Source organism: Sus scrofa, chromosome 12, assembly GCF_054392235.1.
Source record: "Sus scrofa isolate SSC_HxYL_T2T_F1_AM1 chromosome 12, Sscrofa_HxYL_maternal_Yorkshire_Landrace_v2.0, whole genome shotgun sequence".
Classification (NCBI taxonomy): Eukaryota; Metazoa; Chordata; class Mammalia; order Artiodactyla; family Suidae; genus Sus; species Sus scrofa.
In genome coordinates, this window is record NC_139394.1 from 27,348,985 (window position 1) to 27,365,810 (window position 16,826).

General features: G+C 44.0%; 1 protein-coding gene and 1 long non-coding RNA gene across 2 annotated transcripts; one reads left to right on the plus strand and one right to left on the minus strand.

The window, feature by feature from the left end:
- Nucleotides 1-317: 317 nt before the first annotated feature.
- Nucleotides 318-3,667, minus strand: TOB1 (transducer of ERBB2, 1). The gene is given in 2 exon segments (NM_001123205.1): nt 318-1,504; nt 3,411-3,667. A coding segment is annotated over 1 exon segment (1,041 nt). The 5' UTR covers nt 1,364-1,504; nt 3,411-3,667; the 3' UTR covers nt 318-322.
- Nucleotides 3,668-4,084: 417 nt separating this feature from the next.
- Nucleotides 4,085-5,260, plus strand: LOC146398160 (uncharacterized). The gene is made up of 2 exons (XR_014821230.1): nt 4,085-4,565; nt 4,838-5,260. It is a non-coding gene; the product is annotated as an uncharacterized LOC146398160 (long non-coding RNA).
- Nucleotides 5,261-16,826: the final 11,566 nt, after the last annotated feature.

Genomic DNA, 16,826 nt, shown 5'->3' on the forward strand with positions numbered 1-16,826 from the left:
AAAAGACCAATAAACCCACTTATTAGTGCCAATTTTTTATAAAAAAAAAAAAAATCAGCCATGTCCTTGCTATATCTTAAATACTGTAAGAGGCCATATCTGAGAGTATACTTTAAAATATACAGTCAGTATAAAATAACTTTGTGCTTGGTTGGCAATGAAAAATGATGCATGTTTTATTTTTGTAACCAAGCTTGAATGTATCCTTACTATAAGCTTAAAAAAAAAAAAAAAAAAAAATCTCAAGGAGGTTATAGAAAAAAATCCCCCTTGGGTCCAAGCATTTTAATTTGTACGATACACTTTTTTTTCTTTTCTTTTTTTAGTTAGCCATAACAGGCTGGAATTGCTGGTTAGAATACTGCATGTTATTCAAGCTAAAATTCAAGCCATCTACAAAAGACTTCTCGTTGAGGCCTCCATAGGCCGAAAACACATCAAAGGCATTACTGTACTGGAGAGGACTGAGGTTAAGGGGGCTGTCACCTGGGAACATTCCACTGGTACTACTACCTTGACCCTGCATATTAGGAAAAATAAATTCCTTGGCATTAGGAGAAAGGGCAGAGGTTTTCTGCTGCTGCTGCTGCTGCTGTGGTGGTGGCGGTGGCGGCGGCGGCTGGGATGGCTGCTGCTGCTGCTGCGGCTGCTGCGGGCTACCCAGGCCAAGCCCATACAGAGAGTGCATTGAGGAAGAGATGGCTTTCTGCTTCAAGAGGTCATTCACATTCAAGCCGAGGTTGATAGGAGAAGTACGTGCGACCTTGTTGCTGCGGCCACTATTCTTCATTTTGGTAGAGCCGAACTTGGTGGCAGCGAAAGTGGCAGTGGTAAAGGTTAAAGGCTGAGTGGACCGGGGCATGAAGGTAGGGCTTACAGCAGCAGAGTGACCAAAGGGAGGCGATGGAGAGCTGGACACTGATGAGGCTGGGTCACTTATGGGCATAAAAACCTGGGCCTCTGGGTTAAAGCTGTTTTTGATCTCCTTATCCAACTCACATCCATTTTCATTATTATCATCCACATAAAGTACCTTCACTGGTCCCTTTTCACCAATTTGGTAGGAAACCTCAAACGGGTCGATCCAAACGCTAAGATCCTGTGGCAGATTGCCACGAACATCATCAATGTCCAAACCACTCTCTTTGGATGCTTGTTCAATCACTGGGTCCACTTTCTCCCCTATGTGTATACATCTAAACCCTGATCCTTTATATGGCTTTTCAGGATACCAGTGCCCTTCATATTTCTTCTTAAGAAGTCTTTCAAGCTCTTCACCAAAAATGTTGACACGTCTCCTGGGAAGCTTATTGTACAGATATGAAATAATGAAATTTAGTGCTACTTGGATTTCAAGCTGCATAGCTGCTATGCCACAAAATTAGGTTTGTGTTTCAACTCCCCCCCAGACACACACAAAAGTGTTCAATTTGTGGCAGAGAAACAAACTTTCATTCAAAGTGCTGGTATTAGTAGATATCCTTCACCTTGAGTGGTCTTGTTCCTTAAAGAAAACAAACAAAACAAAAGCAAACATGTCCACGTAAGATAAATGTTAAGTTCCACAACCTTTTTCTACCCTAGAGTAATGTCACTTTTGCAAAAAAAATCTAATAAGCTAGAAAGTCTGAAAAATATAATCAACACAAAATAAATGAACATACAATACAAAACTGTTTATTGAAGATTAAAAGCTCAAGGAAAAACTGAGGATTTACAGTTAAAACAATGTTTTTTGTTTTTTTTTTTTAAGCCTATTATTACCTTCCTGTTTCTGAATAGAGTTCTAAGAGAAAAAAATATTTCCGGGGTATAGAGCATATTCCTTCTTTTTCTTCCCTTAGTTCTCACAAAAATACGTACTGGAAACTATACTCGGCATATATATACCGAAGTTATATACATACACATACCGAAGTTTTAGAAGTTGGTTATACTCCTATTCACCAATGTAGAAACGAATGCTGTTATTTCAGTTCATTTTGGATACAGACTACTTACATCTTGTTTTATCGATAAACATTTTGAAATTTGAGAAGTCAGGGAAATTATTTTAATTTCCAAAGCTCATGATACTAAAGTTAAGGGTACGAAATACTAAATGAATTGCCATCCTAGTGGATGATAATCATGAACCAAATTATCCTACACAGTTGCTGTTTTAAATATACTAAGTGCTCAAAATGAAATAATCGAGCTTCTCTGTGCTTTTCTTTTCAACGTGTATTTTTCTAAATTTGAAAATACCTCGTGGGCATCAAGCCTAACAAAAGAAACAATGAATTTCAAAAATTTATTGATTATTCTGCTGAAAGGGCAGAGTTTCTGAGTTTTACTCTGATTTTTAAAATCACCTCCATCCCTCGTGATAAGAAAACAGCCGGACAGGCGGGTACGATAAGGTCGACCTTTAAACGTTTGCTGGATCAGCACTGGGTGGGGATAAGGAAAGATCAAGGGCAAACAGAAGATATTTGCAAAGGAGGGATCTGAGGTTGATCTAAAAGGACATTTAAAAATCAAGTTGATAATTCATCTGTTTCATTTTTCCATACTCGTAGTGACAAAGGAGAAAGAGTCCCCGGCTGCCCTAAACTACAAACACTCTCCAAGCCAAAAGCCCTGAGTGCTGGCAAAGGCAGCCGATTAGGCCAAATTGCTTGAAGGTGCAGCCGAGCGAAATTCAGGCTCGGCAGAAGGTAGTTTCAAAGCAACGCCTTAAGACAGGAGCGTGAAGAATTACATAAACAGCCAGTTGGGTCTCATTAGATTTCTGCTCACAGCCCTCGGAGCCCAAGCGCTACAGCGGCAGCAGCCAAGAGGAGGAGGAAGAGAGTACAAGTCTCCTCCTCCAAGGAGGAGGAGGAGGAGGAAGGCCACGAGAGATGGAAACGCGACCATTTGGGGCCAGGGGCCCGGACACCCGGCGGGTCGCCGCGCCGGCTGCACCGGGTCAGCCGCTCCCCTCCCCCCGCCCCAGCCGTAACCCGACCCGCCGCTCCCTGCCCCCCGCCTCAAGGCTCCTGGGACCCGGCCAGAGCCTGGGGAGCGCTGGTTCCCTGGCACCATTTTCGGGCCGGCCAGCCACCCGCCCCGCGGAGCCCAGCGTTCCCTTCGCGTTCGCTGCTGCTCCTGGGCACCCCAACCCCCGATTCCCATCAGCTCGCCCCGGGCCGCCCTTCCCCGGTCACCCGGCCCCGCCGAGCCCAAAGCGCCGGCCAGCCCCGCCTCCAGCTCCCGGGCGCACCCGGGCCCCTCGGAGCTACCTCGGGTCGGGTGTTGAGAGCCGCTCCCCTCCACGCCCGGGCCGCGACGCCGCCGTCCCGAGCCCCCAAGGGCCCGCGGCTCGACGCTGCTGCAGCCCCTCCTCCTCCTCCTCCTGCCCCCGCCCGCCGCCCCTCGATACTTACGGGCTGCTTCCACCACAGACCCAGCGGCTGGGCGGAGGAGAAGGGAGGGTCGGCGGCAGCGAGCTGGCTGGGCCTAGTGCACGCCGACGCTGCCGGGAGGAGGTTGCGGAGGACGAGAGCCTCAGGAGTTCGCCCCTTCTGGCTCGGGTTGGCGAGGACGGGGTCAGGTGAGCGCGCCCACTTCTCCACACAGCCCGGTGCCCGGCCCAGCGTCCCCGTACAGCGCCCACTCCGCGCCGGGCCAGAGCTTTGCTCCTTCTGCCGCGGCGCGCGCCCCGCCTCTCGTTTTATAGTCTCCTCCCCGCCCCCCCATCCCCTCCCGTAGGGGTGCGCGCGCCCGCTCCGCGTCACACAGCTCCGGGCGGCGTCACCATTCCCTATCCTCCCACCCGGCACCCGAGACCCTCACCGGCTGGCTCCGCCCCTGCCCTGCCCCCGGACGCCATTGGCCAAGTCCCTCCTGCCCATGTCCCAAACCGAGGCGGTGGGCCGGGCGGGCAGGCCACACCCCTCGGGCTCCAGGATGGCCAATGAACCGACTATCTGGAGTCACTGTGGGCGGGATTAAGAAAAATTGGAAAGGGATTGGGGGAGAGACGTGCCAGTGAAGGCGACAGAGGTGGTTTGGGGCGGCTGACTCTGCGTCTAGGCCGAGAGCACCGGGGAGGAGGGGGGAGGGGAACGGAGCTGGAGGCGAAGCGGCTGGGGAGAACTGTGGCGAGCTGTCGATCTCGAGAGGGAGGGGAGGATTTACAAAGCATGCTCCACCCGAGTGGGATTGTGGTCGAGGAAAATCCCATTCGTGGACGAGCTACCACGTCGGCCTCCAGTGCACCCAAGAGAGCTTAGAAAAAGGGCGAACTGTGACAAGGACTCGTGCACTCGGTTAATTAAATCACCGCAAGGGCCTAGGCCAACTGCCGTCCAGAGAGGGGCAACTGCAGAATCCAAAGCTGCTGTGCCAGGCTGGGGGTGGGGAAGGGAAGACCACCCGGCCACACCTCCCGCCCCGGTGACAGTTTAACTGCCTCCGCTTCCCACATCAGACCTCCCCGTGCAACCCGGCAGCAACTCGGACGTGGGGGTGTCTTGAGAGTATAAGAAGAATCACATTTTATTCCGAATGTCCCAGTCCAGCCCTCCATGCCAAGTTGCGTACGTATCTAAGTGTATATGTGCATGCGTGTATTTCAAGTGCCTGTTTTAACATGAATACACATAATAAACACAGTGCCTTCCTATATTGTACGTTTAAGATAAAATTATCTTAGTTAAAATATGGGTGAAAAAATAGGGAGCAGGGAAAGACAGGGACTCAAAAGGGGCGGGCAAACGCTTCTTTTTCACAACCTGCAGCAGAGAATTACCCCAAGTTAACACTGGGAGTGGAACCAGGCGTCTCTTACGGCTAAAAATATTACTCACAGGTAGCAACGACGCCTCATTGGCCAGACTTCTCCCCTAGCAACCAGGCGATTGGCCGTCTGGTATCCAGGAGACCGACGTCAAACTCGCACTGGGAAAAGGAGCGAGAAGGTCTAAGGGGAGAGAAGGGTAGGAGGGGGAGAAAGAGGAGCAATGAATGAAACGCCCATTGCCCGGCCTTCCCCTCTCCGCTTTCTTCAGCCCTCAAGGAGTGCTTCCTGGAAAAACACCAATTGGGGCGCCGCCTTCCTCTCAAAACCGAGGGGTTTGCACTCTCTACCTGCTACGTGGAAGTTAAACCACAATCCACCGAGGAGTGGAGTGTTTGCGAAGCTGGCTGTGCAGACCAGCCGTGCTCCTGCGGCACAAACCCGCTTTATGGACGCAAAAAAAAAAAAAAAAAAAATTATAGTTTTTTTTCCTCCAACTTGATTCTCTTGCCTTCCTTTCCTCCTCTATTTGAAGGATAGAATTGAAAAAGAGTGTTTCCAAAGACCCAAAGTGTGTGAGGGGGGAGGGAAAGTGGGTTTGTGAAATAGGCTGAGGGTGGGAGTGGTCGGGTGACCGAGTTTTTCGTTTATTGTACTGATTCCTAAAATTCAGGTATTGTTTTTAAAGAGCATAGAAGTTTTTACTCAATGATTCTTTAAGTTCTGTTTTTTTACTATTTGGGTTTTTCAGTTGTAAACAAGGACGAGTAAGATTTGGTTGTGAAAGTATGTAGGCATTTTAAAGTAAAACGCCCCTTGCGCTGCGTTAATATAATATAATATAATATAATATATAATATAATATAAACCAATTTATATTATTCGTTCAGTGTCTTCTTTTTGCTCATTTGTGTTTTTTTTCAGTAATGAACATTAATTCCATTTAGTTTTTTTATTTTATTTTTAAATTTTATAATTAGTTAAGCATAGAAATTGCAAGAATATAGGATGTTTGGGGAATGGTTTACCCAGAGAAACACTTGCTTTTCGTGTTCTCTAGAACATAATTTCTTTTACCATTAGGGAAATAATATCACTGTACCAAACATCCAGAATTGCAGGATCATGAATCGGGGCCATGTGTCTTAATTTGTAATTTGGAAAATATTTCTCTGTAATTATAGGAGCATATTATGCTTGGTTGAGATTAATCCATCTACCTAAGGATAGATGAACTGTAATTTTGTCAAGCTTGTCTATACTTTTCAAGAACTCTGTAAAGGGAAGGCACAGATTCTCTTTACTGAACTGCCCAGGTTTAAAACTTGAGAGCAGCATCTGATAAGTGTTGATTAAATATCAATAGCATGGTTCATGGACATGGAAGGCAGACCTGTGTTTGCCAGGGGGGAGGTGGGGGCTTACAAGGAGTTTAGGGTTAGTAGATGCAGACTGTTATATTTAGAAGGAATGGGTGATGGGGTCCTGCTGTACTGCACAGGGAACTGTATCCAGTCCCTTGGGTAAGAACCTGATGGAAAAATGAAAAAAATAAAGGGTGTGTATGGGTGGCCAGGTCACTTGGCTGTACATCAGAAATTGAAGAAACATTGTAAATCAACTATACTTTAATAAACATTTTTTAAAAATAAAAAAATAGGAGTTCTCATCATGGCTCAGCAGAAACGAATCTGACTAGTATCCATGAGGACACAGGCTCCATCTCTGGCCTCGCTCAGTGGGTTAAGGATCTGGTGTTGCTGTGAGTTGAGGTGTAGGCCAGCATCTACAGCTCTGATTTGACCCCTAGCCTGGGAACTTACATATGCCATGGATGTGGCCCTAAAAAGACTAAATAAATAATAAATATCAGTAGCAGTACATAGAATTTTTAAATAAAAAATTTAAGGATGATACTTAGTCTTTTTTTTTTTTTTTTTTTTTTGCTTTTTAGGGCCACACCTGAGGCATGTGGAAGCTCCCAGGCTAGGGGTCCAATCGGAGCTATAGCTGCTGGCTTATGCCACAGCCATAGCAACTTGAGATCTGAGCTGTATCTGCGACCTACATCACAGCTCATGGCAACGCCGGATTCTTAACCCACTGAGCAAGGCCAGGGATCGAAACCACTACCTCATGGTTCCTAGTCCAATTCATTTCCGCTTCACCATGACAGGAACTCCTAAATCAGAAATTTAGATATAAAATTTTTACTAGTTGTGGCTCAGCCCAAATGTATGAGAGGGTTTCAAACCAAATATAAATATGGACACACACACACACACACACACACACACACACACACACACACACAGTGAGGCCCTCTGGCATACTGAAAAAAGTACTGAAGAGCAGGTTTTGGGAGATCTGAATTTCACCCTTTTCTTTTCCTTTCTTTTCTTTTCTTTTCTTTCTTTCTTTCTCTCTCTCTCTCTCCCTTTCTTTCTCCCTCTCTCTCTCTCTTTCTTTTTTTCTTTCATTTTTTTAGGGCCGCCCAGCACATGACAGTTCATGGGACTAGGGAGCGGAGTCTGAGACCTATACCACAGCTCTTCATCGCAATGCTGGATCCTTAACCCACTAAGCGAGGCCAGGGATTGAACCCGAATCCCCATGGATACTAGTTGAGTTCTTAAGCCGCTGACCCATCTTTCTTGCTTTCCTCCCTTCCTTCCTCCCTTCCTTTTTTTTTCTTTTTTTTCTTTTTAGGGCTGCACCTGTGGCATATGTCAGTTCCCAGGCTAGGGGTCCAATAGGAGCTGCAGCTTCTGGCCTATGCCGCAGCTTGTGGCAATGCCGGATCCTTAACCCACTGAGTGAGGCCAGGGATCAAACCTGCATCCTCACAGATACTGTGTCAGGTTCTTAACCTGCTGAGCCACAATGGAAACACCTTCACCCATTTCTTTCTTTCTTTCTTTCTTTTTTTTTTTTTTTTAATGTGTATCTCTTTAAATTAATTTATTTTTTAAATTTTTTTATTTTATTTTTTGTCTTTTTACTTTTTCTAGGGCTGCTCCCACAGCATATGGAGGTTCCCAGGCTAGGGGTCTAATCAGGGTTGTAGCCGACGGCCCATGCCACAGCCACAGCAACACCAGATCCGAGCCACGTCTGCAACCTACACCACAGCTCACAGCCACGCCAGATCCTGAACCCACTGAGCAAGGCCAGGGATTGAACCCGCAACCTCATGGTTCTTAGTTGGATTCATTAACCACTGCGCCACGACGGGAACTCCAAGATGTCCTAAACTTTCTAATGCTCGTTCTGTTTCCTTGTACATTGAGACAGGATTATGGAAGTATCACCATCACGCAATGTGTATTACCAAGGCTCATTTCACTTCTAGGGAATCAACTTTTTGCCTGTATTTGAAAATTAGGCAACATACAAATGTACTGTTATTTTTATTATGGTTATTCATTTCTTTTGGACAGTCATGCAATGTAAACCATAGCATGCACATTTAAAAAATTGTTAATGAAGAGCAAATATAAATTAATCATTGAGTTATTAAAAACCAAGTATACCAATCTTTCCTAAACATATCTCAAAGGAGGGCATGGAATTATGACTGAGGAAACCTCAGCGTGGTTTCCTGTGGCTTCTCATATGGATTAGTAGAGGAGGGCCATACATTGTCCAAGAAGTGGGAACGCAGGCATTTGTAATTACAAGATAATTAGATAACATTGAACAAATCCATTTATCTTTGGAACGGGTAATTTCACTGGAACAATCTGGTCTTATAGGAAAACGTCTGCTTATAACTTGCTCTCTCCCTATTGTCTTGATGGGTAAAAATCCAAACAAAATTTTGAAATTTCTTTCTATTATCCAAGGACGAGGATTTTTATTTCAGCCAGAGAGCTTAGTTGCAAGTTCTAGGAGTGATACAGTGTGATACCACTTATATATCACTGATGTATCACTATATACAGTGTGTAAGTGATACAACTTACAAAGAACATTTATTAAAGTCTCTGTGAGCTACTGTTATTATCTTAAATATACAAATTCTAGATTTCATCCATAGCAGAGTATGTTAAGGAAAATTGAAAATGCTCTATCATTGTAATGATACATAAATTTAAAGCATAAATTGGGAGTTCCCTTGGTGGCGCAGTGGTTAACGAATCCGACTAGGAACCATGAGGTTGCGGGTTTGATCCCTGGCCTTGCTCAGTGAGTTAAGGATCTGGCATTGCCATGAGCTGTAGTGTAAGTTGCAGACACGGCTCGGATCCCGCGTTTCTGTGGCTCTGTGGCTCTGGCGTAGGCCGGCAGCTGTAGCTCCGATTAGACCCCTAGCCTGGGTGCGGCCCTAGGAAAAAAGAAAAAAAAAAAGCATAAATTGTATTTGTTATTATGCAGCTCTGCTTAAAATAGAAATATGTACATGCACGCACAATTTTTTTAAAATTTTATTATTATTATTATTATTTGGTCTTTTATTTTTTTGCCTTTTCTAGGGCTGCTCCCGCGGCATATGGAGGTTCCCAGGCTAGGGGTCGAATCGGAGCTGTAGCCACCAGCCTACGCCGGAGCCACAGCAATGCGGGATCCGAGCCACGTCTGCAACCTACACCACAGCTCACGGCAACGCCGGATCCTCAACCCACTGAGCAAGACCAGGGGTCGAACCCGCAACCTCATGGTTCCTAGTCGGATTTGTTAACCACTGCGCCATGACAGGAACTCCCACAATTTTATTTTTAAAAATAGATAACTTGGTTCTGCAATTCTGGATCTCTCTCTCTATCTCTCCATCCATCCATCCACAATTGTAGCAGGTACTATTGCTAGCTCACTCTTTGCCATATCCTATCCCCTTCCCCTTGTCTACCTGAATAAAGAGCTGTCTTCCCAGCCCTCACACAGTTGGGTGGCATTGTGGCTCTTCTGCCAATGAGACATAAACAGGCATCAGCTGGGATGGTTTCTAAGAAAGTTTCAATTTTCTTATCAAAGCAGCCTGTTCTAGTTATTATTGCTGTATAACAAAGTATCCAAAACTTAGTGGCCTAAAACATCTATCTTTTTTTTTGTTGTTGTTGTTGTTGTTACGGCCCCACCCGTGGCATATGGAGGTTCCCAGGCAAGGGGTCAAATGGTAGCTGTAGCCGCTGACCTACACCACAGCCACAGCAATGCCAGATCCTTAACCCACTGAGCGAGGCCAGGGATTGAACCTGTGTCCTCAAGGATGATAGTCAGATTTGTTTCTGCTGAGCCACGACAGGAAGTCCCATAAAACATCTATCTTGCTATGCTATTGGATCCTGTAGTTCAAGAATTCAGACAGGACACATGGCGGGGGGGGGAACGGGTGGATGGCTTGCCTCTTCTCCACAATGTCTGCAGCTTCAGCTAAACAATCAAGAATCTTGGGGACAGGTTTGTCTAATAGCACTTTCTCCGGTGATGGAAAGATGCTGTATCTGTGCTGGGCAGTATGGTTAGCCACAGTTCACATGTAGCTAATGAGCACATGAAAAATGGTCAGTATGACTGAGGAACAGAAACTTTTATTTAGCGAGGCCAGGGATTGAACCCGCAACTTCATAGTTCCTAGTTAGATTTGTTTCCACTGCGCCATGATGGGAATTCTTGCCCTCTTTTCTTTTTTTAAGCATTCGTTGGGAACCTCTGAGTCAGGCTGAATGTTAAAAAATCAAGCAACAGATTGGAAATCAAGGTTCTAGACATCAAAATCGATTACATATTTAAAACATTTAGGCAAGTTCTGGTGCAAAATTTAAGATCAGAATCATGTTCAGCCATGTATTTGACACATAGTGTGTATGATGCTCACACAAATTAAAGGGAAAAACACAAAGACCCCTAATAGAAACATGGAGAAAAGGTGTAGATAGAAAATTCAGGAGTTCCCGTTGTGGCGCAGTGGTTAACGAATTTGACTAGGAACCGTGAAGTTGCGGGTTCGGTCCCTGCCCTTGCTCAGTGGGTTAACGATCTGGCGTGGCCGTGAGCTGTGGTGTAGGTTGCAGACGTGGCTCGGATCCCGCGTTGCTGTGGCTCTGGCGTAGGCTGGTGGCTACAGCTCCAATTAGACCCCTAGCCTGGGAACCTCCATGTGCCACGGGAGCGGCCCAAGAAATATCAAAAAGACAAAAAAAAAAAAAAAAAAAAAAAAAGAAAAGAAAAAAGAAAGAAAGAAAATTCATTGAAAGAGTAATACAAGGAGCTGATAAACATGTGAAAACATCTTCATCCTATATATTTTCAAAGAGATCCAGATTACAACAACAGAGATGCCATCTTACTTATCAAATTATCCAAGACTAGAAAAAAATGTAGGAGATAGACATGATTATACACTGGGAGTGTTAAGTAATACGATCTTTCTGGAAAGCGGGTCATTATGCATTAAGAGCCTTAAAAAAAAATCCCTCTTTCTGACCCAGTAAATTCACTTATAGAACTCTCCCAAGGAAATAATCAAGGATGTAGTTAAAGACTCATATATTAAAAAATGTTTGGTTAAATGATTTTTTAATACAGAAAAATTTCCAACGTCCTACATGCTGAGCAATAATTAAATAAATTATTCTAAATCATAGAATGCAGGCATTAACAATGATGATTATGACAATGCTGAGTGTCTGGGGGAAAACAGGAATAATGTAACATTAAATGAACTGCAGCTACAAAAGTGCATGCAGGAGACACTCCTTCAGCAAGAAATGAACTATGGTGTAGGTCACAGACTTGGCTTGGATCTGGTGTTGTTGTGGCTGTAGTGTAGGCTGGCAGCTGTAGCTCCGATTAGACCCCTAGCCTGAGAATTTACATATGGCACGAGTGCTTCCCTAAAAAGCAAAAAATTAAATTAAATTAAAAAATAATAAAAGGGCAATACAAAATAGTTCTAATTCTTTTCCTCAGTGCCCTTTCTCCCTGATGTTTCTTTCACTTTTCACACTGTTTACTGGAAGCTACTCGAAATATTCCCTTTTGACTTTGCACATTCTTGCATTGCCATCAGATGGACCCAGAGTGGCTCCCACCTCCTAACTATCTCAGCTGCAGTTAAAATGTAGTAGAAAAATCATCAACTTGACACCAGAGGATTTGCTTTTGAGTTCTGCTCTGCCAGGTGTTAGTTGAGCAGGGCTGTGCTGAGTCCTAGCCCTCAGGTAATTAATAGACGCAGTAAGTACCCTCTGAGTTGTGTGAGAATCAAATGAGATAATGCTTATGAAAATTCTTCATGAACTGTAAAACCCTACATAGATGTTCACAGTTTCTCTTCCTTCCTTCTCTCCTGACCTCTCCTCCTTATCCTCTTCCTTTGCTTCTTAGAGCTGATGAAAATTTGATTCAGCTCAACTGAGAAAACGTGAGGCGTTCTCGTTGTGGTTCAGCAAGTTGAGGACTCAACATAGTGTCTGTGAGGATGCAGGTTCCATCCCTGGCCTAGGGTGGGTTAAGGATCCGGTGTTGCTACAAGCCACTGCATAGGTCACAGATGCGGCCAGGATCTAGCATTGCTGTGGCTGTGGCAGAGACCAGCAGCTGCAGTTCCGATTGGACCCCGAGCTTGGGAACTTCCACGTGCCACAGGTGCGACCTCGAAGAGAAAAAAGAAAGAAAGAAAGGAAACATGTGAAATTACTTTTAAACTATAAACAAGTATTATTAACAGCCTCTTTGCTCATACACAGCCTCCCCAAACTGTCATTCCCTCCTTCAAAATGTCTCTGAGAATCTCTTGCCTTGGTCTTATTTAATTCTTAGGTTATCTAACTTTCCATGGTTTAGATCCTGTCTCCTACGTTGGCCTGATTCCAAATTTTTTTAGGGCAGGCAGCATGTCTTCTTTTTTTTTTTTGTATCTTTGCACATGAGCTCTTGAGTGCCTTGTATTCAATCAATATAAACTGTTTGATGGCTTCGCTCTGCACTTGCTAATCCAGAGAAAGAACACAGAATATTTGAGAAAGAGTAAGTGGTTTGAAGTGGCTGGTGTATGACTTTTGAAGGTGAGAAGTGAAATGCTGGAGAGGAGGCTGGGTAGGCAGAAGATAGGTTATCAAAGGCCTTGGATTAGGAAACTAAGATTTTGCTCTTAATAGGTCAGAAGATGTTGAGTGAGTTTTCAGTAGGGAAATGACATTATTGGAATTCCAGTGTTTTTTTTTTTTTTTGTCTTTTGTCTTTTTGCCTTTTCTAAGGCTGCTCCCTCAGCATATGCAGGTTCCCAGGCTGGGGTCTCATCGGAGCTGTAGCTGCCAGCCTACGCCAGAGCCACAGCAATGCCAGATCTGAACTCCATATGCCACAGGGCAGCCAAAAAACAAAGAAAAAAAGAAACAAACAAAAAAACTCAATTCTCTGTGAAGAATTCTGCTGGGGCTCCAGCAAGGTTGGTTGGTTTCTCTTACCTTAACTTTATTGACTGTGCTGGGTATTTGCTGTCACTTTAAACAACATCCGCTCCCCTTCCTCCAGCAACAGGCCTGATTTTTGTTTGGGTCTTTCTCCCACTCCCTATCCACATACTTCCTTTGGGACCTGCCATCTAGGATCTGAAGACACAAAGAACATGGCATTCTCCTGGCCACTGTGATGGGTCCTATTAGGCCAATCAGAGCCAGTAACTCTCAGTTCTGGGACTACTTTTGAAGTCTTGAGGAGAAGGACTCTTTCCCATAAACCAGGACCCTGAAAGGCTCATATTTGAGGCTTCTGGGCAATCTTAGTATCATCAGGAGACAGCTGTCAGAGAATGCAACTAACTAACCTGGGCAGAACCTGGAGAAAAACCAAATCCTGGAAAACAGCCTTTAAACCCCGTGTCACCTCTACCTGGACTTTGAGCTACAGGCTGTCTAAGCATGGGTTCCCCCAAGAGTGGAGCCAAAGGGCTTTGTGCTGCCGCTTTAGTTGGGAGTCAAACTAAACTCACAGGGAGCAGGAGTGAGGAACATGGGAAATAAGACAGGGGAGGAGAAATGGACTGCCCTGGTGGGCTAGCAGTTAAGGATTCGGCATCATCACTGCTATGGCTTGGGTTTGATCCCTGGCCCAGGAACTTCCTCGTGCCTTGGGTGCGCCCCCGCCCCCCCCCCAAAAAGACAGGGTAGGAGGGAAAACAAAGCAAATTTTGCATTGCTAAGCTGGCTGCTGTGAATAACAATGGTTTGATTCCCATGGCCCAGTCTTCCAAAAAGCCACTTAAATTGCATCCCAGAACAGCACATCTGAGGAAAGAAAAAGTGAAGAATTTATACACGGGTTACTGTTTCCCATTGATCAAAAGTCATATCATGGCACGTAAAGGCTCTCATATTTCTGGGTTTTAGACATTGGAAGCCATGTGAGGGCCTTGCACCTCTGGGAATTCCTTAGACGAGAGGCAGGGGACAGACTGTGAGATGTCAGGTTGTGCTAGTGTGACGTTAGAGCCTGTGCAGATCTGGTCACAGCAGTGACAGCTGGAAGGAGAGAAGGTGAGGCCAAGGAAAACTGAGGTTGTACCTCAGAGGTATCAGATACTCATGAGCTAATAATAAGTTCCTTTTTGGCTAAAACCAGTTGGGGTTGGGTTTCTACATAAGCAATCTTGTGTCCACAACCCCCATCTCCTCACTCCCTGGACTGCAGTGGCATTCACTGTCTGGGTCATTCATTTTGACATGAAAGCGTGTGCTCCTTTTTTGTTACTTAGTTATCCTGCATTGGTGTGTGTCCTGTCTCTCCAAGAGGTCTGTGTAGCCATGAGAGCAGGGAAGTAGCTTCTACTGCCCTGTGCCTGTGCTGGTCACAATATGCTTAATATTTGGCTGAGCTGATTTTTCAAATTTCATAAAATTCAGTATTCTGCTATTTGATCATTTGCATCCCAGCGTGATTTCCCAATATATGCTGTTCCCAATATAACCTGTTACATTCTATCATTTGGCCAGTACTTATGCAATGAATCACCAGATGGTTTCACATGCTCAGTAGCACTTGGATTCTAGAGTCAAATCATTGTTCTTCTATTCTCAATATGATTAATATGAAAAATATTCAATGACATGTAGAATGTCTCTAGGAGAGCTGATACTGACTAAAGTAGGAATTCCAGAAGTTAGGAAGGGAGAGAACAGGAGTTCCTGCTGTGGTGCAGGGGGTTAAGGATCCAGTGTTGCTGCAGCTGCAGTGTAGGTCATAGCTGTGGCTCAGATTCATTCCCTAGCCCAGGAACTTCCACATGCCATAGGTGCAGCCAAGAAAGGAGAAAAAGAAAAGAAAAAAGAATGGAGGGAACAACCAAGAAGGAAATAATTAAATCATAGAAAAAGTTGATAATGAGATGAAAGCAAAGATTTGGATAATAAACTTGATTTAATAGATATCTGTGTTCTTGTAGGGTTTTCCAAGGATAGAAATTCTTTTCAAATATCATGGAATAATTTAAAATTGTCTGTGTAGGAGTTCCCGTCATGGCTCAGTGGAAACGAATCTGACTAGTATCCATGAAGACGCTGGTTCGATCCCTGGCCTCGCTTACTGGGTTAAGGATCTGGCGTTGCAGTGAGCTGCAGTGTAGGTTGAAGATGCGGCTTGGATCCCACATTGCTGTGGCTCTGGTGTATGCCAGTGGGGCTACAGCTCCGATTGGACCCCTAGCCTGGGAACCTCCATATGCTGTGGGTGTGGCCCTAAAATGACAATGACAATAATAATAATAATAAAATGAAGTTTTCTGTGTAATATATTGCAAAGAAAATTTCTATAAATTCCCAAAAGAAATTTTCCTTTGGGAAATATATAAACCTAATGACCCAAATTTCCACAGAACATTAACACTAGAAATTAACAACAGATATAGCAAAAAAATCTATTTACTTGCAATTTCAAAGCACTTTTTGAAATAGCTTTTAAGATAGAGGAAGTCAAAACTGAAATTTCTTGTAATGCATAGTCAAATAGGAAATCAAAACTGAAACAATGGATTTGGTTGTTGTTGTTGTTTTTTTTTGGCATGGAAGTTTGAAGTTCACAGGCCAGGGATTGAACTTGTGTCATAGCAGTGACCTAAACGGTTTAACCCTGCAGTGATAATACTGGATCCTTAACCTGCTGCACCACAAGAGAACTTCCCAGATTATTTTAGAGTAATGGCAATGTGGACATTATATATCAAATTCTATAGAATGCAGGAAAAGTGATAATTGGAGGAAAATTTATTAACCTAAACACTTTTATTAGAAAATAAGAAAAATTGAAATGAAGTTATTGGAGCATTCAACTTAGGATGCTAGCAAAAGAGAAGCAAAATAGACCTAAGTAGAATGTAAGAATAATTATTTATTATTTATAGATACAACATAAATTGATGAGATAAAAAACAAATATCAGATGTCTAAAATCAAAAGCTGACGATTGACCAATAAAATAGATAAAATTTTTACAGCTCTGTTCAAGAGAAAAAGACTCAAATTGACAATATTAGAAATAAAAAGAGAATATGATTATATAAACAGAAGTTATTAAAGAATTAAAGGAATATTATTTACAACTGGATTAAATCTGAATTAAATTTATAATTTCCAGGGAAAATATAAATTATCTTAATTGGCTTATAAATAGTATCAAACCTAAATGAACCACCGACTGTGGAAAAATTTAGAAAACAAAATAGTTTAAGATCTACTGACAGGGAGTTCCTGCTGTGACTCAGCAGGTTAAGAACCCAACTAATATCCTTGAAGATGGGGGTTCAATCCCTGGCCTTGCTCAGTGGGTTAAGGATCTGGCTTTGCTGCAGGCTGTGGTGGAGGTCCCAGATACAGCTCGGATCTGGTGTGACTGTGGCTGTGTGGCATAGGCCAGCAGCTGCAGCTGCAGCTGCAGTTGCAGCTCCAGATTCAACCCTTAGCCTGGGAACTTCCCCATATGCAGCAGGTGCAGCCCTAAAAAGAACAACAACAAAAAGTCCTACTGACAGAAAAGAGACCAGGGTGGTTTTAGGGTAAGATCTAACACTCTCACGCCATGAATCTGGCATAACAATGATACCACAGTAGACAAGCATAGAACAATT